The following is a 26,031-nucleotide window of genomic DNA, read 5'->3' as shown; positions in this document are numbered from 1 at the left end:
CGAAATATTGGCAAGCAACAGATTAGTGCACTATCAATTCCACTAGAAGGCGCTAATATAAGTTTCATGCATATAAATACCTTAGTGAATATAAAAGTCTCATTCTTCCAATTTGTTGGCTTTTCATCTTCCAAACCAATTAGTTAACTTGAAAATAAAAGACTCAAAACTTCAGAAACTGTTTCCCTCATGATTTTCATACTTTATTTTTTTTGTAAATTGAGAGAAATGTCCTCTAAATGTCAAAGGTTTTATACATTTAATCATTGTTTACTAGTACTAAAACAATTTCATGATATATATTGCAGCTCACAATATGACCAAACAAATGAGAAATAAATAAATGAATGGAATAATTGCCTTTTCCCTGTTGCTATTAATATTTCCTTTCTAAATGGTACCGCATTTCTAAAGATGCCTACTCCTTTCACAAGTGGCTAGTGACCACAAAAGTTGCGAAGAAATTTGAGGGTCCTTTTATCCAAAACTAGAGACACATTATTTTTCACGGCATTTTTATTCAACACTAGAATAAAGGTAAAAGTGTATTCTAATATTTTCACTGGTATTTTATTGACTAAATAAACTTCCATTCTAAAATTGCAAATTCTCTACGATTTGATCTTCTCATTTAATTTAAGATCATTAAAACAACTATCATAGTAAGCCTTACACAAGTCCATGGTATTCAATCTATGTTGTCACTAGAAAATTCCACAACCCATAGAATAATCATTAACGTGACATATAGGATATTTCAACACATCCTAATCTGAATTCCCATGCTTCATAGTCGTTTACTTCTCAAACTCGAGATTTTTTATTATGACTTACTCCATGAAGAATGACAATATACTATCCGAAATGGAAAATCTACTATATCTTAAAGAAGAATAATGATAATCTACTATCAACAGAATTAAAAGCCACCCTCATATGTAAAATAGAACTGACTACATTCTTTAGATTGGGACACATTTTGGGTATAAATTACTGGCTCCATTGCAAAGCTATATATGTATGCTAATGGTTCTTGTTGAGCATGTTGAAGAAGAAAAGGGGTCAGATTAGGTGAAAGTATGGGAAAATTTTGATAGATAACTCGACAACCTATCACCTAAGCTAAAGGAAGTCTATATTATGCATTGCAACACTGACCTTGGTGCATGCTTCTCGAAACAATTTCAAAAAAAGAACCCTATGAAGAATGTGGTCACATATTGCACTTGACATGTGGAACGTAAGGTAGGATTGTACAATCCATCATATAGGAATCACACCACTAGGGTAGGTATGAAACCTACACAAAGACTCTCTTGTAAACAAGTATGTTCTTCATTGTATTTTCATCATGTTGTATCCCCTGGATAAGGCTTGAGATTTCCTAATGGAACTCTTACCTGACTTCACATTTTGTTGCCAACCATGATAAAAAGAAAAGCTTTCCATATAGGCTAGTTAAAAACATTGCATGGCATTGCCATAGACCTAAACAAAGTTCGGCAAGAAGAAAATGCATGTTCTCCAAACTGACAATGTAAGCTTTTAAGAATCATCCCAAAAGCCTAAAAATGTTAACGGGGTCTTCAATTGGCTTCAGTCAAGACAGTGAAGGTCATTAAACAAAATAGGTAGGTTATTCCAAATGATCCATGGTTCAAGGGAAATGCCTTGACTATGCAAGAACAGAAACAATGGCTAAAACTGGACCTTATGATGAGTAGGTAATACATATTACTAAATACAATTAACTATAAAAAATTTACATCTTCTTTATATGTGTTTGTATCATGTAAAATGCGTATGCATATACGCATCATGCCTATAATTAGGGAATGAATAGAGTCGATGGTGAATTCTAATGTGTAACTGAGTGTGTGTAAAATTATTATTCTATACAAGGAGAAGCTATATTCATTTAAATTTCTAAGATGCAACTGAATTCAGAAGCTACCTTTTCTACTCAAGGGAACTTTTCTTCCATTGCACAATTAACTAAAATTGATTGAGAAGTTAATAATCTTCATGTTCCAAGATCAAGTTTTGGGTTTCTTTAGCTCAGCTAGAAAATCTATTCAACTTTTCTCATCTTGCTCTACCTTTGGTCCACAATAAAGGTATCAACTCCTCAATATTGATGCCAAATTTGCAAAATTATCAAATTCCCAGTGCTCCAAGGAGTGAATCTTCTATCTTGAGTAGTGGAAGGTATGAAAAAGGATTTGCAAGGCCTAGGCTGATGAAAATTAACTGAACCTTCTTATCTTGAAACCGTTTGTAGAGTGTAATACCTAGGCTGGCATTGTCAGTTAAGCTGATGGCCTCCACATGCACCCATTATTGGGAGTGTCATTCCACACTTGAATTTGCAATTCATCAACTGCATGACATTGTCTTTGGAAAGTCAAGACATTACAGATTCAACTATTCAACCATCATAGCTTAATTCTGAACTTAATCCTTAAAACAACATAGAGATTTATCACCCTTTGCTGATTATATCTCGTCTAAATTTCTCCAACATTTTCAACTGATCACATCTCAAACCCTAAGTAGTTCTTAAAAGCTTCATTGATCCGTTAATATCCATCAAACCTTTCATCTGCAAGACAGCCATAGAGAAAAGGATCCAGTTTTGATCCAAATCGTGACCCTGTGCAACAAATGGTAACAAAATACCAATGGTACAAATTTCAAATAAATCCTCAAGAGCACCACGACATTCCAAATCCAGACAATGACAGGGGACCTCCCCAACATTCACTTGGTTTTCTAAGTTCACTACTGCTTGCAGAAGTAATCAACCAACTATCCACATAGAAAAGAGATGAGATACAGACACCAGTACCTCAGCTGCAGAATGAAGAACAAAATCCAGTCTAACAATTCTCTGTGAACCTCCAGATCCTCTCAAAGAGGAGGCTTTATGTTTAGCACCTTCTCCTTCCAATGCCCAACAACCTCTCATGGATCAGTCATATACCTCCCAGTTCACCATAGGCAATATTCTTAGCAGAGAGGAAACTCAACAAAAATCTATGTAGCGACAAAACAAATTTCCAATTGAAAAATGTCACCATCTACAACAACGAGTTAGATATTTTACTTTCCCTCTTTCTCATTCCCTTGCCAACACAATAGATTTTCAATACAATGATCACGAAGGAAAGGAACTTCAGCCTCTGGATCTAGGTTCCAGATTCACAATCAAATCTTTGAAGCAACAAATAGTGTTTGTACCCACATCTAATCTGATGGCAAGTCCTATACCTCAATTAGGATCATATCAACCACGTTCTATCTCATTTCTACAGTAGCCAACACATCTTGAGTTCATTAACACATATAAGTGCATATCCGATGTGTCCAAAACTGAATCACTACCACTTCCATCTTGCTTCCACCCCAACATAGTCACAACTACCTAAGCAACTCACCTTTGCTTTAGCACCATTGACCTAGATGTCATATGGGTTTAGTAAGTGCAGCAGAATCTTGGGCTTATCAGTCCACACAACTGAAGGATACCCAATTGCATCTTGCTCCCACCCCATCATATATGTTAAGAAACAGACTTTTGCTTCAATGCCATAAAACACCAAACCAACACATCTACGCTTCTGTGTTCGATATGTGTAATGCATTCATCCTTGGCTATACAAACAAGCAAGTCTTGTCTCCCCACAATTGAAGTGTGCCAACTTCCATCTTGCTCTCACCCAAGCACAAGCATGGCTACCAAAACGGCTGAGTTGTGCACACAGTAGCACCACTGCCTAACATGGCTACCAATTTGGTCCATCTATGCTCTCAACAGGGCCCATGGTCAAAAGGATTCTGATAGGACTCATTTGGGGTCTCAATAACACTGATGGCCAATGCCACTTAAATTACTCATCTGTGCTCAAGCAGCAGCAATGGCCATCTCGACTATAAAAAGAGCTTATCTATGCTCTACACAACAGCAAATCCAATGAGGTTAGCAATATAGCTCATTTATTCTTCCAGCAGCATCAGTGGCCAAAACAACTCAGCTTAGCTAACAACAATAATAGAAATACATGAACTTACTCACCAATAGCTCCCTAATCAATTCAAGTTATGCCAAGTTACTTCTTAGCCACAAATTTAAACTTTAGAACATGTTATCATAGGCTAGATCACTGGTTAAAAACACTTCAAACAATCCCTTCTAAAAATTGAATATAAATTTTGGAGGCATCCCATGCAATTTGGAATTTTTTTCTCATGAAATTCTTTGTTGAATGTTTACTATTTTACACATGGACTTTATGGGAATAAAATGGCAACCTACTTAATTTGTTGGTTACAACCATAATAATGTCACGCTGCTTGATTGTTTTGGCTATTCTTGTGATAAGGTCCAATGTAATCACCTGCCTTTTCAGTATGGAAGTAGAAAAGGTTGTAACATGCTTTGTAGACATTGATTTTCAGCCTTTATTTATTGACAATAAAGACATTTTACAATATGTTTTTCAATATTTCTTCTCATTCAAGGGCAACAATATTGTTTCCTTTTGGCAGTAATCATGTTTTTGTAGCCTAAATGTCCTAAGCATGCATGGTGACTTATGCATTTCATCCATGATGATGATTTGAGCTTTGCCATGTTAGGAATGTACAGCCTACCCTTATAGATCAACAATCCTTCTTCATTCATTTGGTAGGCTGCATACTTCCATTTAGGTTGTTCTTGTTGCAAATCTTTTCTTACTTGGTTGAAATGTTCATCATCAACAAGAGTTTCATACACCTTTATTTTTAGAGAAAACTCATAAATATTGATAATTGACCTATATGTCACTTGCATGCTTGTTTAAATTGCATTTTCCACATTGCTTGCTTTCTCTCTTTTATTTGTTCTATCTCAGTGATATTAACTAAAGAAAACCAACCACTTGTGTGATATAAGTGTGACACATAAAATATCTCACACTTGCCAAAAAAAATTTGGAGTATGTCAACTCATTATAGCCTTAATATGTTTTGGATTAAGCACTATTCCTTTTCAAGATGATATGTCTTGAATAATGAATATGTTTTTGACAAAAAGCACATTTACTGAACTTTGCATGCAATCGATATTCTCTCCATGTTTGCAAAACCATTTTAAGATTGGCAACCATGATATATTTAGATTTTGAATAGATAAATAATTTAATCATCGACCGCTTTTCATTGCCCGTGTTGTGCAGCATTTCATTGGGCAATCGAAGCTGCAAGATGTCTATGTTGACGGTCCTCTTAACAGAAGTGCCCGTTAGAACCCAGATTGGACAAATATTCGCATTTTGATGGTATGCCCAGAAAAAACAAGGGGTTTGGTTTAAAGAAAGCAACAATTGCATGACGTTGACGATCCAAAAATAGCCGACATGGAAGGTTAAACTTCAGCTGAGGAGAACGATTATAAGTACCTTTATTTTTATTTTTTTGATAAATTTGGTTGGGCAGGTTTTGTATAATTAGGCAAAGTTGCATGGAAGGCATATGCAATTTCTGGCGCTGAATTTAAAAATTTCTTTGAGGGAAGTTGGTTCAAAACCACGCCTGAGGTTCATTCCCTTGATCTCGTCGTTTGTGATAACTTACATGCAATCGTGAGTTGGGAAGCATTAGGAGATTGTGGAGAGGAAACGGGAAATTGTTCTTTTCATAAGGTGTGTCTGAAGTTTGTGATTTCTGTTTGGCCAGATTGCCATAGTTGAAGCAGGGGACTTGGACTTTGCGCGAAAGATTTCCTCTATTGGGATATGGCGTCCTTATTTGGGCTCCTACAGAGGCCATTTGCAGCCATGACAGCTACCATTGCAGCTGCACTGTATGCAGATGTGCCAGATAAATTGCACAAAAGAAGTGCTCCTACTTTGCAGGATTCGGGTCAGCCGTCTCTTCAAATTCAGTCTTCACCGCCAGTTCATGAAACCTCATCCCTCTCTGACTTCACTACTTCATCTTCCTGGTTTTCCTATGCATCTGTTTTTACCCCATTGAATATATCAACAATTAAAAAATTCTCAATTCTCTCAAAAGTTTCTCCCGTTGAAGGAACAAGGCCACGCCGTCACGTTGTAGAAACTCCTCTCTTGAATGGGTCATTGAGCCCTTCAGCTTATAACTTGGCATGCAATAAAGACAAGTTTTGTGGGCTTGCTTTCAATCATAAGTTTGTGTATAGGCCATCCAGTCTACTCTTCCCATACCCTATCCTCAATCAGCACTACAACGACGGGCATTCCTCTTCATTTGCTTCTGTTCCTATTCTCTTCACGCTGTATAAGTCTGCAAATTTGTCATATGGTTTCCCAAATTCATTTTCGTCATCTCAAACTTCAAAGTCTACATCTGAAAGCAGTCCTCGCAAGCATTCAGATTTGTCTCCTCATTCAAGATATTTCCATATTTGGCATTTACCAAATCATGAGACATATGGTTTTACAAATTCTTCAGAGTGCCTGCTTGAGCATAAGAAGCCAATAGTCACTGTGGTTTTGCTTGGATGGTTGGGATGTGGGCAAAAGCATCTTAAAATGTATGCAGATTGGTACGCGTCTAGGGGAATTCACGCAATTACTTTCACAGTTCCTATGAAGGACATTGCCAGCTTCAGGCCAGGAGGAAAAGCAGAGCAGCAACTTGATTTGCTTGTAACACATCTAGCTCATTGGATGAAGGAAGACAATAAAGATTCCAGAGAGAAGTACCTAATATTTCATACTTTTAGCAATACTGGTTGGTTGACTTATGGAGTTATGCTTGAGAAGTTTTCGGCTTGTGATCATACTCTCATAGATAAAATCAAGGGATGTGTGGTGGACTCTGCTCCTGTTGCAACACCCGATCCTGAGGTTTGGGCTGCAGGTTTTTCTGCTGCCCTGTTAAAGAAGCAGAGTGTTGCGACGAAGGGACTAATAAAGGGAAGAGAAGGGAGTGCAGAACTATTGGGGTTTGACGAAGCTCATGCAAGTGAGCTAAAGCCTGATGTTACAGAGACAGCTTTACGTGTAATGTTAGAGAACTTTTTCAGACTATTTTTCAAGCTGCCCTATGTTGACAGGAGGCTTTCTGATGTGTTCAGAATTTTATCACATCAACAACCACAGTGCCCTCAGCTATACATTTACAGTTCTGCTGATAGGGTTATTCCTGCTGATTCTGTAGAGGCATTCATTGCAAAGCAAAAGCAAGCAGGATACAAGGTTAGGGCTTTTAATTTTGTATTGTCACCCCATGTGGACCATTTTCGAAAATTCCCAGATCTTTATAGTGCTCATATAGGCAGCTTCTTGGAGGAATGCCTGCCTTGTTATGAAGAGCAAAAGATAAATGTGTGATACAAGACCATCACAGAAGTGATATAAATCACTAACAAGTCTCAAGGATATCAGGCCCCCGACTGAATGAATTGTTGGAAGAATCACAAAAATCGATTTTCGCATTTAGCATGGTGCTCTCTTGTAAGTGGAAGAGACCACTTGGTTAGTTCAATTTCACGGTTTGCTTCACTTGATGATTCAAGGCATAAATGTGGAGGTGATGTTGGGTCAACAGTTGACACAGTATCTGAGAAACAGGCAATAACTAGTAAAGGACCTTATGGTCAAACTGGTGACTTGGTAAAATATGGGCTTGAACAGTTTGCTCTGTTAGGCTATTGTCTGAAACTACTCAAAAAAAGTTCCACTTTCATTGTAATCTGTCTATATGTGATGACTTTTAGAGGAAAAAGGGAAAACGCAGTGAACAGAGCAAATGTTCAATGAAGAAGTCAACAGATTATTAAGCAGCACACAAGGGTTACATTTTCACTGAGATCTGCCCATTGCCCTACTGATTTGGTATTAGTTCCAGATGCTAAAGAGCCAGCTACAGTTCAGAGGAGATCTTAGTGGAAGAGATACTATTCCAACCTGGCCTAAAGCCCAGGAAGTCTGTTATTTGCAGCAGAGGCCCTTGAAACGTATTTCTTAAATCATTTGAATACTAAAAAGAGCATGCAAACCCCAAAATTTATAACTCAACCATGCACAAGGATTGGGTTGTTCGGCACAAAAAAACGCAGTGATAATAAAAAATCATGCAGTGCTGCAGCAAAAAAAAAAAAAAACTTCCTTCATGCAAAGAAATAGAAAATACCTGGACTGCAACACAATGCACTGATACTCAAGCAAAACATAACTAGCAGCATGAACCCTGGTAGAATAGGAAATTGCAGGAAGCAGAAAAGAGCGATTTTTGACGAAATGTAGAAGAAAAAAAATCGCAGTATGACAATGGTTGTCGAGTAGTTTGACTCTGCCATCAGATTGGTGGAGGAAATGGAGGAGTCAAACTAAATGTGAATGGAATATGGACTCTTGGCGTAAGTAATGACAAGGAGACTTGTGGAAAGTATAAATTGTGGGTTTAGTGGGCGTTGGGTCTAGATTTTGAACCAAAGCTCTGATACCATGTGTAACAGCCCTATCCTAGGGTCTTTTAATAGAGCTATTTCTCTAGAATTTAGATGCAATAAGAGGCAATAATTTACTTTTTTACAAGACTTTTAAACAATGAAAATTTTACCATTTACATTCCAATCCTTATAACTTATAGTGAACATTTCATTTTAATAAATTTACATGAGTAATCTATAGAGGAATACATGTACCGGTGGCTGGTGGAGATGCCTTTGAATTGCTGCTCTTGCTGAACGCTCCTCTTGACTAACCCAACTGGATTTACCTCCCAGCCAACTAGGAAATAATTCCTAGCCCAGGAAACCTCCACAAGTTCCCTAGCCCTCCGAGCCCAAGTCCAACCAGATGTAGTGTGTGTGTCCAAGATGAATGATCCAGACCAAGATGAACAATATTTCCCTCCTCTCAACAACCCAAGAAACCTCCACAGGTTCCTAAGGTCTCCAAAAATCACAACAAATCCTAAAATCACCACCAACCCCAAAATCATAAGCAAGACCCAACCTTCCCTTTTCTCCCTTCCCCCTTCCCTTTTTATACCCTCCCTCTCTTCTCCATCTCAACCACCTCTCATTAATGTCATTAACTTCTCATCCATCCTTACATTTGACTTCTCTTCTCCCAAGTAAAGCTGAAAGTACATTTGGAAATGTGACATGAATATAAATTTGAAAAATTAATGGGAGAGGACCATGTCTTCTCCCAAGTAAATATGAAAGTACATTTAGGAATGTGAGATGAATATATATATATATATATATATATTGATAATTAAATGGAGAGGACTATGTCTTCTCCCAAGTAAATGTGAGGGTACATTGGGGAATGTGAGATGAATATATATATTGATAATTAGTTGGAGATGACTATGTCTTCTCCCAAGTAAATGTGAGGGTACTTTGGGGAATGTGAGATGTAATTAGATGGAGAGGACCATGTCTTCTCCCTAGTAAATGTGAGGGTACACTGGGGAATGTGAGATGAATATATATATATATTATTTGAAATAATGGAAGGAGGCCATATCCTACCTAAGATTCAATTTGATAAGGTAAGTTGGGAATTTGAATAATAGAAATCATGAATTTTATATTAGACCAATATTTCTCAATATTTTCAGATAATGTAAACATTAATAAAATTTGTAGGATAAGATTTAAGTGGGGCATTATAGAAGTACAATCAGAAAGATGTGGGATCGCAGAGTATATAAACATAATAGACGCAGAGGGAGCTGAAAGTGCGGAACCTCAATGTTCTAACTCTCATACGCAAGTTCCGTGAAGACAAGTCACGTATATATGCAAGTTATAAGCTGCACAGTCGCGTATATGGTGTTTTGAGGAAAACGCAGCAGGACAGACTCAGGAAAAGGAGTCTGATATGGTTCAGTCACTTATATGCTCTATTTGATGATGGTTACAATTTGCTGATGATTTGTAGAAATGTGTTGGTGCAAAAAAGTTGATGATGATACTTTGATAACTCTCGCTGATATTTGCAATGATCAGATCTGACAATGAATAGGTGGAACAGGTGCAAGAGGAGAGCATGCTATGCCTCTAATAAAGCATTGTTGGCATTATGTTTAGAAGTCTTTGGTACCTAATCAATGATGATGATGCTTATGATACATCTTGCTATGTTACGGTTATGAGTTGCCCATAATAATGCTTGGATCGCATAGTTGGTTTTCAGATCAGATTTATGGATGATTGTGAATGACTTTTTGGTGATGCATATAGTACATAAATGTTGATTATCATGGTGGATGCTTATCAGATGTGGGATGTTCCCTAGTGATGATATAATGAAGGTCCTTGTGAAAAGATCATGCAGTTCTTGATAATGATGTTATGATCATAGATGATGTCTATGGTGTTTTCACATACATATGATATGATGTGAATGATTTTGTGCTACTGCTTGGAGATATGACATATGCTTAGTTGATTCATGGAAGGTTATGATAAGGCTCTTTCTACTAAGGAAACAAAGCAAGTTGATCTTGATGAGATCAAGAGGATGAGTTGATATATGCAGACATACTTTGTCACAGGTTGATGATATTTTGGGAACTAATGATGGACATATACAAGTTGCTGGTCTGGATGCTGTTGACAGATGATTATGGAGCAAATCATACATGGTGTATGATAGTTTCTGATGACTATCATGGTCTTGTTTAGATATTTGGTCTTTGTTATAAATGTCATGTATATCATTCGATGTAAAGGTCATATAAAGACCCATGATGTAATAATTTCTCTATGTATGTCGTGGTCTTTTGATGAGTCCTTTTTGATCATATGATGTAATTTGTAACCTCACTATGCATGGGAAGGATGATGTAATAATTGTTACATTTCAGTCACGTATAAATTGGTATATCCCCACTTGGTTGGGTGGATGAGTCAAATTTGGTATATCCCCACTCAGTTGAAAGATTGATGTATGTATGAGTCATTGGTGATAGGAAGGTCATCCTCACATAGTTGAGTTATAGAGTCATGTTATTATTTTAGAAAATATTTTTTTTTTTGCAGACTTTGCTTGTGCTCAGGAAGAGCATGGATGATATAGTACATCTCAACATGTACAAAAGGGGAGCTCAATCAGAGAATTCAGCATGTACTCAGGGGGAGCATGACCATGGAGAAATTATCTTTGTCCACCCTTTGCCCTTGATGTCAAAGGGGGAGAGTGAATTGGTGTTATTGTTGCCATCAAGTCCAAAGGGGGAGATTGTTGGCATTATGATACAGGTGTTGTCCTTGATGTCAACTCACTCAGATGAAAGATCACAGTACAACAGGTTAAAAACAAAGAATTACATATCAAACTACAAAGAATGAAGAAAGAGAGGTATACGCAGGTTCACCTTGACCAAGCTGCATATACACGCAGGTTCACTGACACAAGTAGCGTATACGTACACACGCACTTTCATAGAAGGAAAAGCGCGTATATGTTGGAAAAACTAAGTTTTTATCCAAGGTATTTTGATCCATGCTATTGGTCCAAGGTATTTGGTCCGAGGTATTGATCCTAGGTATTTGGTCCAAGGTATTGGTCCTAAGTGGTTTTGGTCCATGGTATTGCGAAATGCCTAAAACTATAAAAGGAGGAGAAGATCATTAGGCCAGGTGTGCAAGTATTGAATATCTGATAAAGTGTGAGATCTAGTATGTTGGTTATCGGCTTATGGTGCTTTGCTTGATCTGAACCAAGGATGAACCGTAGCGGTTGATGACAGATAAGATCTAATGATGGATCATGATCTTAAGACTTGAAATGAATTATCATTATGTGGTTTGATCATGTATAGTCTATATCTAAATACTGACGCATGTGTTGTTCTGTAAATGTTATGATTTGGGTATAATTGAAGTCTGGAATAGCTGCAAAATTATGAACTAATATTTGTAGATGCATACGCTGGTTGGCTTTGGTAAAAATGTGTATACATGTTGGTTCGACTCATCAGAGTAGCGTATACATTATGAAATATGATATTTGAAGTTGCAGTTGGATTTGGTGTTGTTGTAGAAATTTTGGGTTCTGCTCTGTGTTCTGGTGACTGTGTTTTGATGACAGTAATCTGAATGTTTAGATTGTTTGATTGTGATTTGCTTCAGTGATGATGGGACTTCAGTGAGTCAATTGTGGGTGATTCATAGGTTGATGGTTGAGTTTCAATGATTGGTTAATGCAGATGTATTTGATGGTTGTATTGCAGTGGTGATTGATTTTGTGCTTCAATGTTGTTGATGGGTCCAGTATGAAAATTGGATGAAACATGGCCTTCATATTATGGTGTTGTGTTCCAGGAGTATCCAATCTAAAAATTTATGAAACGTGGTCCCTGGAGGAAGAGAGAAGGTCGTAGCCTTCTGTAGGTCGACGCCTACGTACTGGTAAACATATCGACCAGTATAAGAGCCAGGGGGTTGGAGCTCCCTTCCAGTAACAGCTGGAAAACGAGTGAAGGTTGGAGCCTTCAGTAGGCTGACGCCTACGTACTAGTAAAAGGATCAACTAGTACAAGAGCTACTGGGTTGTAGCTCCCGTCCAGTAGAAGCTGGAGAACGAGAGAAGGTTGTAGCCTTCTGCAGGTGGGTGCCTGCGTACTGGTATGAGTCTGTGCCAGTACAAGATTGTAAACGGGTTTTTCTTATATTAAAAGAAGACAGCAGCAAGTGGTTTTTGTCTCGCATTGGGTTTCCACCTTAAATCTTGGTGTTCATGTGTGTTTCTTATGTGTGATGGTTTGTTATGATATTACTGCACATGGTTACTATTTATATGGTTAATGAAGTACTAATTAAAGATCAACATATGATGAATTAACTGAATCACAAGTGTGTTGGATATACGCTGGTTGCCTTAAACACAGTTGCATGTACACGCGGGTTACCTTCATTGAAGTAGCGCATATAAATTTGAGTATGAAAAGAAAAAAAATTATTGACATGACTAATACTGATTCACCCCCCCTCTCAGTATTATTTCCAATAGAAACCCCGTAGACTGTCGAGGCACTTCAACTTGGGCTGATGGTTATGTCAGGCCCTCACTGTCCTGAGGTTAGTTCCACTTCCAATCAAAAAAAAATTGAAACACCCAAGGTTCCTCATCACTCATTTGTATGCACTGAAGATCAATCCAACACACAGGTTTCGCTTCCTGCAATGGAATCACATGATCCCATTGCTTATGCACTCAAGGAATCATACACAACAAGCACAATTGCAAATTGTAAGTTGTCTCTCTTTCTCATATTTGATTGTCTGTCACAGTCAAGAGAGTGTGCATTCTTATCATCTGCACACAGTGTCTCACAACACCATGTTAAGTCCATAGAATGCATGTCTTGCACATTCACTCTTTTCTTTTTTGTGGATGTTTTAGAACTCAGAGCGTTTTGGTATTTGCTGATAAATATTTCTTGTTCACTGGTTTCCATGCATATTTTTCATGCCTTCGCCAACATGGGCTAGCCAATGCATCGGTGGTTGCATTGGAAATATCACTTCATGTGAGTAGGCCCATGCATTGTTTAGTGTAGAAGTAGGAGTAGTGGTTTGCATCTTTCATTTGCCTGCTTACTTGGTTTGGTTTTCATGCTTGCTTGCTTTGCTTACTTGTTTTTCTTTCACTTTACTTCTTCTTTTTTGTTTTTTCTTTCTTTGCTTGATCATGTTCATAGGTTAGCCTGACATGAAACCGTGTTTGGCTCTCGACACAAGCCGGGAAAATATAAGAGGACTTGTACAACTATCAACATCTAGTTATTTGTTTTCCTCTCTCTTTATGAAGAGCTTGTTGTCTCTAGTCGATGATGCATTGATGGAAAATATGTTTTGTTCAGAGTGAGTCCTGGTGAAAGCACAACGCTTGCACTGTTAACTAGTACCACCTACTCTATTCGGTCCTTTGGGTTCACCCTTGTCAACTTAGTCAAGCAGAGTAAGGTGAGGGGGGAAACTTTAACAAGTATGTTAGAGGTATATATATAACATACTTCTCTAAAGGAACAACCTCTTATGCTCTCAATAAGTTGGGATCCCTCTTCCGCCTTTGAAACAAATAAGTGCCTATGCATGGTTCTTAAAAAAATGAAAAAATTGAAAAAATGAATAAGGCGAAAGAAGAGAAAGGCTTCCTGCGCAGGGAGGTGATGCAAGTAGCTCCATCAGGGTACTGACCGGGCTCGCTAGTAGCGGAGCGATGCATGTGTTTCTGCGTGACTCCGCCGGGGTGCTGTCTAGGCCTGCTGGAAGCAGAGCAACACCAGAGATGAAACTTAAAATATGACAGTCATATTACTTGTGCATCAATATACCCCTCATCCCCAATCGAAACAACTATGTTGACTTGGCTTGGAATGTGTGCTGACCAATCAAGAGAATGAGGGATTACATTTTTGACATAAGCTAGTGTGGAAGCCATCATGATCAAAGAATCAAACAATACTTCCAGAAGGGTTAGACTCGGTTTTCATGAAAAAAGGTCCATACAAAGAGATGGGGTTCTACCAGTGTGTTGTCAATGTTGTAGCGGCTACAACCACCCTCCAAAATTTTGTTTCGCATGCAAATTTCAGAGCCTAACTTGGATCCTGCGATCAATCACCCTTGGTCACTTGTTGGTAAACTGATGATTTCAATCTCCCCTCCTTGATCTTAAGAGTTGTTCATGTTCTCATCTTTATGCAACATCTGTCATCTTTGGGCATATGGATTGTTGTTTTGCATGCAAAGGGAATGTTGTTTTGCTTCAAGAGAATCATGTGAATATGAGTTGTTATCATCACATCGACATGTTTCACACTCACTTCACGCACTCTTGTCACGAAGGTTGTTGCATCAAGCAAAGTATGTTTTATGCATTCTGGATGGTATACGTTGTATCACTAAGTGTCAGTGTGCAATCACAGTTAAGTCCTAGAAATGTTTACATATGTTTCATCTCACACTTAGCCAATTTCCCAAGCAACTTAGCATCATTCATCCTCCCAGAATTGTGCACTTTGCTTATGCAACCAACAAGCTTCCTCCCTTGCTTGCTAGAACTTTGTAGTGTGCAGAGATCCCAACATCCCTTGGCATCCAAAATTGTGAAGTGGTTTCCCCCAGTGTCTTTCCCTAATAGAAACCTGTTGTCTTCAGAAATTACGCAATGCTATCCAAGTTGCCCTTTCTGTATTTCATTCAGAAACTATGCAGATGGGCCTCCCAGGGCCTCATTCTGGTAGTAGTCACTGTCCGCTGAAGCTGTGATGATCTATCTCTCAGTGACTATATGAAAATATGACATGCTAAGTTCACTCCCAAGGAGTTGAGGAGAAGGACCAAAAAACCAAGTGATGTAAAAGGATCAGGACCACATGCAAACTCCCTCGGATGCATGATCATCTCGGGGGTAAGTATTGTAAGTAAAGAACACCTTTCGAAGTACACCTCTTAGTTGAGTTTGCATGACTGCTTTTTAGTGTCATATCATCATGTATTTAGTAACATGCATGTGTGAAAACACAAAAGTCATTTCGTGCGTTTCCTCTACATGTATTGCTTCCTTTTTTCTTTTTTGACCAACTATCGTCTTTGACATGTTGATTGCTATGTCATGCTTGCAAACTTCTTCTGGTGATGTTCAAGGTCTGTTTTCGTGTGTATAAGTTGTGTTCGCTATGTAAACATCAGTCACACTCACACACAAAGTTGTAGCACTGTCACGCAAGTGCCATCACGATCATATGAAGGTCTACCCGAAGTGTCGCACTTGTCGCTTTCACCATTAGACAGTTCCGCAATCAGTCACACTGAGTATATGTTGTCTTGTTGGTTTGAAATTTCATGTCGTCAAGTCATGTTGAGTGTGTGTTCGCAAGGTCATGTATACACGAGTTCACTCTCTCACACACTTAACCATTTTTCCGAAGATTTGTCAATTAGACCACCCTCCATTAACCAGACCTTTGTTGAGCTGCATTGCCTGGTCTCAGCCCTTAGTGACCAAGTACTATTGCCCAGAAATGCGTAGATCTTGAGGTTGCCTCCCAGGCAGTGTGCACTGCGCAATCCTGGAATCGACTAGGCTGACTATCACCAAGAACAATGCAGAAGTTGCCCAAGAAGCCATCTCAATATGTGCTACCCGCAAGCCAATCCATCAAGCCTCCCGCTGGTTAAACGAAGACTTTGACCAGGCAGTGACCCTTGGCTGCACTCCTCCCAAACATTGTGCAAAATATGTCACCATGCCTGCCTTCGTTGACTAAAGAAATTGTGCAGAGATGAGGAACAGGTACCCGCTGCTTGTCACTGCACAGTCTCTGAAAATTGCACAGTTTTGTCAGTCAATCCCCCCATCAACCGACCTGCTGCCCCTCCTGAAAATTGTGCAGTTTTCTTGGACTTTCCACCAGCTACCCAACACCCCTCTCAACCCGGAAACTACACAGACATGTCCTACATGACTGTCTCCCAGTTCTGCGCATTTTTGGCCAGCAAGATCTCGCAGCCGGCTCGTAGCCTCCTCTGAAAATCTGTGCATTTTTCACTGTCAATGTTCCTTGCTACCCGCACTACCTTCCCCGGTAAAAATTGTGCAATTCTGCCTCCCAGTTGAGCCAGATCCTACAGAATGTCACTGTTGTTTTGGACTACTCATCCCAGTCTCCCAGTGACCTCTGTGCAATTTTTCTTGACAGTGTAACGAAGCCTTGCATCCTCGCATGACATGTGCTTTGCGTTGTTTTAGAGCCGTGTCCTCTCTCCCAATCACCTGCACCCAAAAACAAAAGCCAATGCATCGTGGTAGGCTATGGGATTTCTGGATTCGATGTTGTCTCATCATGAGTGAATGCAGAAACATGTACATGGATGAGACATGGTACGATGATGAACGAGATGAAAAGGGAGCGCATGCTAGAAGACTTTCTCGCGGTTTGATGAACACACGAAGCATACCAAGTAGCAAGCGGAGGAGACACGTCCACATGCATGAACTATCAAGCGAAAACCAAGATCATTGAAGACTCCATGCACTCTACCAAGCACAAATGAAGCTATGGTTCACCACAGGCACACTCATCACTCAACAGCACAACAGCTCGACACAAACATCACAGCCAGCATGTGCATACGTGCAGCGTCATGTTAATTTGTGTCATGAGTCACCTCGGCCACATCACTACTTTGGGTCATCACTGTGTAATCAATGTAATGTAATGTGGAAGTCCAAGAGACCCACAAATGAAGTCAAAGAGTCCTGTAAGTCGAACAGTCATGAGGGAAGTCGAACAATCACAAGGGTCAGTTTCACCCTTGGCTATATATACCCGTCATTTGTACATGCAAAAGAGCTTTTCACCTTAGCTTCTCCCACATAGCCTTGAGAGTTTGTAGTATTTTCTTTAAGGAGCAAGCAGTGGCTCCAACACCCCGCTTAGGTTAGTGATGTAATGGTGAACGGATGTGTCTTGGAACTTTCGCTTAATTCAGAAGCTTGTTAACAGGCTAACACGTTTTCACACATGTATTGTATTCGTTTGTAAGAGTATTATTTGGATGCTTGTAATGCATGTTTCTTTAACCTGTATTAAGACATTTGAACTATTTCGGTTGTTTTAGTACATTTGTTGTTGGAAATATGTTGTATCAGTTGTTAACGTTGTCTTGCCCGTGCGGATATTTCCTCCGGACACTCGACAGATTCATTCTTGTAAACTTGTTATAACGACCATCGCACTCATGTGGACTATTCTGCTGGGTGTTGTACATGCTATCTGTTCACTTTGTGTTTGTGACTGCCGCATCCGTGTGGACTACTCCGCTGGAAGCTGTGCATGTCCTATTGTGTTGTGTGTATGTAATAGAGTTGGGACTATTCCCTTTCGACTTGAGACTCACTCTCACCCTCTCCCTCTGCAATGAAATAACTTAGACACAAGTTACACTAAGCACTCACCAGGCACACAACCCTCGTTGTTTGAAGACTAAGTAAACCACTCTCATGTGCTGGCAAGAAAGAGCTAAGGCATATCTTTAAGATAATGACAATCAGGCCATCGTACCGGATAAGACTCCTACATCAAACGGTGTGAGGTCTAGTTGGGAATTCATATTGGGGAGATCCCCTGAATGTTGGCGGGTCCAACATTGTCAACAAGTTGATATAAAATTTCCATTTAGTCTATTCATACTGTATTTTTTTCTTTTAAAAACATATTTATAATTTTACTTTATTTATTTAGTTTTATCATTGTAATCTTTTTTTCCCTTTATCGTATTAATATTTTTCTCTCTTAATAATTAATTTCCAATTAATTTCTAATGTCTACCTCATTATTAGTTTATATTTTTCACATTCAAAAATCTTTTATCATTTCTATCCAACCATTAACTTAATATTTTCTCATTTTTGTCCAACCACTAACTTGTCATCATCTTTTTCTTTGTATTTTTTTCACTATAAAGAGTTACTTTTTTGTTATTCATTCTGAATAAAATAAAGTACAGATTTTCAATAATACAAAAATTTTCAGACAACTACTAGACATGGCTTTGTAATAAATTAGAGAGATGAACGAGAAAAACTAATACCTGTCAGAGTAACATAGCTCTGGACTCCCTATGAAACTAAATTGACTGAAATAAAGACAAATAGACCTTAACTAATTATGTTCTAGTATACATCTAGAGAAAACAACAAATACTAATTTGTAAAATACAGCCATTTAACAGAGATACTTAAATAACAACATTTTTACTTCTTGTTGTCCAAGTTTGTCTTGTAGATTATTGTTCATATTTGCTGAAAATTCATTGGCCTCAAGAGTATTGTGCTTTATGGTAAGTGATCAATTGAAATGGTAAAAGAGCTCTGAATTTTTTTGTCCATGATCTCATCAAAGATAATTAATCCTGGCTCCAATTCTAAAGCTCTCTTTGAGAGAATATCCAATGTGGAATTGAACTCTCTATATATGTGCTGAAAACTAATAGCTCAAAACTTCAATATAATTTCTCTTATTCTAAGTTTCCATGCTTCTAAATTTAACACCTCCAAGCGAGCCTCTCCTTTAAGCCAATTGATAACACATTTTGAGTCTCCAAGTATATGCAGACGATTAATGTTTTTTTGTTTTGCAATCATCAAAAGAGTCCATGCAACAATCAATTCAGCCTTGGTATTTGATCCGAAACCAATTCCAATTTTATATTGGATGGACCTATTTTCTGTCAACTTAATCATCCCTCCGCCTCCACACACATTTTCTTGTGTTGCCCCATCAAAGAAGCCTATTGGCAGATATTGTGATATTTGTGGGAATTGAACTCTTCTCTATGATAATGATTTCTGAAGGGGAAGAAATTCCCGAAATTGTGAAACAATTTTGGAGATTAGAGTCGAAATATATATCTTATCATCTCTGAATATTATCTTGTTTCTCAATAGCCAAATGTTCCAAGCAACAAAAATACGCAGAGTACTAAGATGATTATACTTCTTCGCCCAAGAAAAAAGGATTTCTTCAAATGAAGACTTCTTCATATCTTCCTTAATGCCTAAAAACTGCAAAACAGAAGACCAAATATCTTGTGTGAAATTACACTTGTTCAAAAGATGTTCAGTGGTTTCTTGTTGTTTTTTGCATAAAACACATCCACTGGGTCCCTGAAAGCCTCTTTTTTGAAGGTTTTCCTAGGTCAAGATTCTGTTGTGAAGTACCAGCCAAATGAAACATCTTAACTTGGTAGGAATATGCCATTTCCAGATATATCTATACCACCATCTATTAGTTGTTTCCATCTTTGAGTGAACAATCTCATCGTATGTTGAGTTGGCTTTGATCTTTCCAACATAGAACTCCCAGCTCCAAACCAAAGAGTCCCTGCAGTTATTTAATCTTACTCTGTTAAGATTTAACTCTTTTATGAAATAGCTCCATTCCTCTGCTAAAGCATCCCTCAATTCCAAACCAGCTATTGTCATCCAATAATTTTGATGTTGTTGGGAATAGAGAGGATTTTTTATATCATGAAGATAGTTAAAATTCCTTGTTGTCAAAGCTTGCCTTAACTCTAAGGACAAATTGTATACTTTGGCCCCACCAATAAAGGGATCCTTGCCAAGAATGACTTGCCTTCCATCCCCCACTTTCCAAGCTAACCAGCATACAACCTTTTATCTATTTATATATTTTTCTCTAATGACCTGACTCCATAGACCAATTGCAAATAGGCTTATCCACAAATTTTTCTTTATATTTATATGGTTATCCATGGTTCTTTTTCTTTTTTTCTTTTTCTTATTTTTTTTGGAAAAAAGTTGTAATTTCTATTGATATATGAGAAATTACATTTTGTAAATGCTAAGGCATATGCATATGGAGGCAGAGTTGCTTGTCAAGTTCAAAAAACTGTTGAACAGAAAAAAGAAAAGAAACAGTTGTATCTCCACGTAGGGAGTCTGTTATCTGTTGTACTGTGTCTATGCCTGCTCTCTAACATAGAGAGAACAAGATCAAAATTGAATGTTGTCTCTTCGCAGAGAGAGAAACTAAGTATCAAAATTGGAACTGTATGTCCAAAGTCATAAATATAGACCAAAAATTTGTAAATATAAACATGATATATACAAGATTATCAGAAAATACTATAGGGCTTAAAGCCCATTTTCTCTAAGTTCCATAAAAGGTCTATGGTAATGCTGGTGGAAGGTCCCATCTATTTCCTCCTGGATCAACCGATCATTGCCCTGTCTAAGCGCTGCCTCTTTGGAAAGGTGATCTACCCCCGTATTTTGCTCCCTGTAAATGTGGCGACAGGCAAAGGAGTCAAAAGAAGATATCAATCTTTGTGCTTCTTCTAATATATGCCTCAATGAAATTGCATTACAGTAGGATGCATTATTTAACCAATTACAAACGATTTTGGAATCACCAAACAGTTGTAGATGTCTGCAATGCTTTTCCAATGCAAAATGAATGAGATGTTTAGCAGTACAGAGTTTAGCGTAATTATTAGTTCCCATGCCTGAACTTATTTGGATCTTGAAACAATGTGTATCATTTAGGTAGAGTATGGCTCCGCCACCACATCCTGCCTCCTGTGCAGAGCCATCAAAGTATGCCCACAATTTTGATTTGTCTATGATTTCTGGTATAATGGTGCGGGGAGGGGCATTGGAGTCCTCCTCAGGAAGAAGATCATAATCCACAATGGTATGGAGCAAGATGGCAGGCCAATGGGGTGTTTTGTGGTTGAAAATAGAATGATTTCTAGCAATCCATAATGACCAACAAACTAGAAGAGGCATGTTTTTGGATTTTCCATTTTGGTTTTGACACCATGTACTCCAGGCATCCAGAATGTTGTGTCCATGCCAGTTTTTTAAGCTTGGATAGTGAGTAACGATGAAATTCTAATGTTCCTTAGAGGTGGGGCAATTTAGGAAGAGATGTTCAGTACTCTCTTCATCATTGCGACATAGGTGACACCAGAAAGGGCCATGAAAAGATCTTTTCATCAGATTTGACCCTGTAGGGATCGATCCATGGTTCATTTTATTCATCTAGTACTATAATAATAAAGTGAAAATTAATACATGGATTTCACTCCCAAAAACTATTAACAATATAATATTAAGTACTATATAAAAATATAAATTATTAATTAATATATAAAAGGTTTAAAATTCTAATTAGCCTATAAAAACATTAAAAATATATAATAATTAATATATTAATCACTATATAAAACCACAAATTAGTAATAAAAATATCGTCTCATTGATATATAAAAACACAATCTAATAATGGGAAATATTATAGCATTGATAATGAGTTATATGGATATAAAAAGGGAAAAATTGATACAATGATATATAACTCATATAAATTACTATTATATAAAACTTTTGTTTGTTTGGTTGGTTGGTGAAACATGTTTGGGGATTGAATTTCTGATCACTTCAATACACGAGCTTGCCAACACACTTTTTTCCAATTGTGCTACCCCCATAGACTACCATATAAAATATTAAAATTAGTAATTAATTGATATATTAATTGGTATATAAAAACACAAATTAGTAATAAAAATTTTGTATGATTAATAAACATAATTTAATAATGAGAAATATTATTTAATTGATATGGTATTTTTAAGGATTCAAATATTTACGTCGTAAGGCGTTTCCCTTTGGCAAGAAATCCCCTAGCTTCCACTTTGTACTATTGTTGACTGTCAAATCCATTGTTAGACGATTGAACAATGGTCTGCCAAAAAAACATTATTAAAAATATAAACATTGATTAATTAATAATTACCCCTAAAGCATTCCTCTCACACAAGCTCCCCTCCTAAGCCACTTGTGCTATCATGAGCCTTCAATAGGCAGTGGAGGTAAGTTGTGTGGCTTCTTAAAACGGTTTGATGCTTTTAGAGCTAAGACTGGCGCATAATGTGGATGCATTCGAGATTTTAGCGGTTGTTTCTGTTATCATATATTCCAAGTTTGGAGATTCGGTAAATGAACGATCTCATGGACTGACATGATTGTAGGATAGGCACAATGTGGGCACCCTGAGGAAGCTTTTCATTTGTTCTCTGAAATGCATCGGGTTGGTATCAGGCCTAACAAATTTACACTGTGCACCATCCTTAATATTTTTGCAGAATGTGTCGTTGGAAACAAAGCTATGACAAGAATACAGTTGGGGATGCCTCGGTGCCCTTTTTCAACCATTAACAAATAACTCGAATGGTTTTGGGATGTCTTAAATTTCTATCTTGCAAGGAAATGGGGACAGAGACTTGACAGTGTTCGAGTAGGGATCGCTTGGTTAAAAAGGGAACGAAGAAACAGGATATCGGGATTCGGCATGCAAGACTGTGTTGGCGACTCGAAATTTAGAAAGGAAAACAATGGACTCTACTGTTTCTGGCAGAGAAGTAGAGATATTTATAGGATAAAATAGGGTTACTGTACATAAATAGCTGACGAATCTACGCCAGGGGAAGAATATTGAGGTGGAAAAGCTAAAGTCAGGGAATACTTGGCGGAATATTGGGAAATCAGAGATCATGTGTTGTTCATTTTGCTATATTTTCGCCCCAATCTTAAAGCCAAATGAGGCTCTTGTCCTCGGGCTTCAGTCAACAGGAGGTACCAAAACTCTAATGTCGTTGATCTGGCAGTCAAGTTGTGTTTCAACATCACCCATGCTGCATGAATTATCTGTGAGTAAAGGAGGCTAGGCACAATGCCCAAAAAGGAAATTACACCATGGGGTTCCGTCTTCACTGGAGTGCCACTTACAAAATATGTTGTGCTTGTACTGTGCTTTGTACGGTCAGAAATTTTCGAGGTCGACTACTTACGAATGTACCTTGCCCTTGTATTGTTGAGGTTCTTTCATGGTCTTATCTTTCTACCAGTGTTGTTGAGTTTATATGGTCTCCTATCTATGAAGTCTATGATGAACAGAATAGCTCTAGAACGCTTCCAAATCAGCATGATTAGAGATTGTATAGAATGGAAAATGAATCGTTAGCTTCATAAGGTGCCCACTATAATTACTCTATATTGTAACAGTGCTTCGAATTTAGTTAGAATAATGAAAGGTGTAATCTTATTTCTAAATACATGGTATTATTCGTTTGGAATTGTTCACATTTCATTTATAATCAATTATTATAATGATTACTACGACTTTGGACCTTGTATGATATACAGAGGAGTGACAGTCCTACAGCTGTAGAGATAAATAGTTTTCTCTACTCTAGCATGCAAGAACTTTTGCAATGATGCTTCTAATTTTTATTTTGTGTGTTTCAGGATGCTTCTAAACATTTTTTTGTGTGTTAAAAACATTTATGTCGGTAAGCCAGAGAGATGCTTTCAAGCCATGCCACCGTTTACCTAGAACAATAGAAAATACATCGAAGGAATTCCAACTTTAACGTTAACATTTTGAAAAGTTTGTTGCAATGATGCTTCTAATTTTTTTGTGTGTTTCAAGATGCTTCTAAACATTTTTTTTGCGTGTTAAAAACATTTATGTCGGTAAACCAGAGAGATGCTTTCAAGCCATGCCACCGTTTACATAGAACAATAGAAAATACATCGAAGGAATTCCAACTTTACCGTTAACATTTTGAAAAGTCTGTGCATAAACCTACCTAAAGACAAAGGATAGAGTAAACCATAAAACGCCACATGCCCGTAGATGGTATTGAATTCCTTGAAAAGTAATAAAAACAGAATCCATATACGAAGAGTAAGGTTTAGAACAACAGAAAATACATTGAAGAAATTCCAACTTCTTTATTATTAACATTTGCAAATGTCTATACATAAACCTAAGGACAATAAAGTTTGAAACTCTATATGCCCGTAAATGCTGCGGTTGATTTCCTTTGCTGAGCACTAAACTAGAACCTGTATTGAAAGGGGAAAACGCTTGAATACTGTAAACTTGAATTTCTAAAAAGGAACTGGTATAAATGAGCTCAAAATTCCTCCATTAGTAATGAGACTTGTGTGCAAACCAACTACGCCACCACACCTAAGTGCTTTTTAAAATCTTTTTAACTCAGGGATTGATATAAGTGATTGAGATTTACTCTGCGTGTAGTTCCTAAATACTAGCACAGTGAACCCTTGAAAAGTCATTTAGAAAGAACTCTGTTTTTTCTGAGTTGAACTGCTGTGTCTATTTTGTACTCAATTTTTCTTTTTTGCCCATCATAAGGTTGGAAGTTCCAGAGATGGAATTTCACGCCCGTCAAATACAGTTCAGAAATTTACAAAGCCGTTAAAATCTTTATTTGATATTAGGAAACGGGTAGAGAAAGTGTGAAAACCGTCGGAGGACTCTGTTTTGAAATTCCAACTCTGGTTGCAACCATGAGTTAGAAAAACGTCATATTAAAAAATATATATATATAAGTTATATCCACAACGCTCTGTATCTTGCAAACAGAAAATATTTAGTAAACATTAAGGTTCCAAATCGATTTGGTAGAAGAGCACCCGGGAGCAGGTCTACTTGTCTAATTCCCTTATGTTAATTAAACTGTAACTACTACTGCCCTATCTTTTAGTTGTGTAATTTTGAATTGGGTTTTACTAAAAAAAATGTTGATCGTGAATTTGTTTCATACAATTATTAAGTGTTGAGCGTGAATTTCTTTCAGATAATTATTAAGTGTTAGGTTTAGAGGGTATAATAGGGAAATAAATAAAAAATATAACAGATAAAAAGAACTATGCAGAAAAGGAAAATCCTTTTTATCCCATGATAATATTGTGAATTTGTTTCACACAATTAAGAGTTAGGGTTTCAGGGTATAATAGGTAAATAAATAAAAATATTACAGCAAAAAAGAACTGTGTAGAAATGGAAAATTGTTTTAATCTAAGGACAATTATTGACAAAGGGTTTGATTACAAGTTTGGTTGGATTTGATGATTTTGAAGAGAGTACATGCTATTACAAAGGTGTATTGCTAAGAAATTACAAATTAAAGTACTTTCAATTTGTATTCTCTTTACAATCTACGTATTAGGTTGTATTCATCCATCAGAAATAGGTAGTCTTTTACAAATTTGAGTTTTTGTTTAATATGTAGTAGTTTCAAAGAGTTGTACAGTTATGTGTGGTTTGACGGTAAGTCTATTTGGGAGCTCAGGAGACCTGCTGTGGTGGTAGCTAAAGGGGCAGATTCCCCAATCCCATCTTGGCCTGAGTCTAGCTCTTGCTAAAATCATAGGATCTTAGTATATCAGCTTGCAGATAGTTGGATGTACTCTTGGTGTTATAGAAGCAACTACGAGAATTGATCCTGAGTCTCCCATAGATTAGGACTGGCAGTTACCGATTCACCATATAGTTAAAAACAATGTAATAGTTTCAAAGAGTTACTCCCAAAATAGGTTTTGGTTTTGGTTTGATACTTGATATAAAATGTTTACAAAGAATATTACCCATAATACTCTGACCATCGTCTTAAACAACCTGCAATTATAGTGG

At 37.5% G+C, this 26,031-nt stretch overlaps 1 protein-coding gene across 1 annotated transcript; it reads left to right on the top strand.

Moving 5' to 3' along the window:
- The first annotated feature begins 5,777 nt into the window (after window positions 1-5,777).
- LOC149156217 (uncharacterized) lies at window positions 5,778-7,358 on the top strand. The gene has a single exon (XM_089444678.1). The coding sequence runs from the start codon at window positions 5,778-5,780 to the stop codon at window positions 7,356-7,358; it is 1,581 nt and encodes a 526-aa protein (XP_089300804.1).
- The last annotated feature ends 18,673 nt before the right edge of the window (window positions 7,359-26,031 follow it).

This window comes from Pinus tabuliformis, chromosome 9 (assembly GCF_031772625.1).
Source record: "Pinus tabuliformis cultivar Carrire ecotype Pingquan chromosome 9, CPIR1, whole genome shotgun sequence".
Taxonomy (NCBI): domain Eukaryota; kingdom Viridiplantae; phylum Streptophyta; class Pinopsida; order Pinales; family Pinaceae; genus Pinus; species Pinus tabuliformis.
This window is presented reverse-complemented; position numbering and strand designations above follow the sequence as displayed.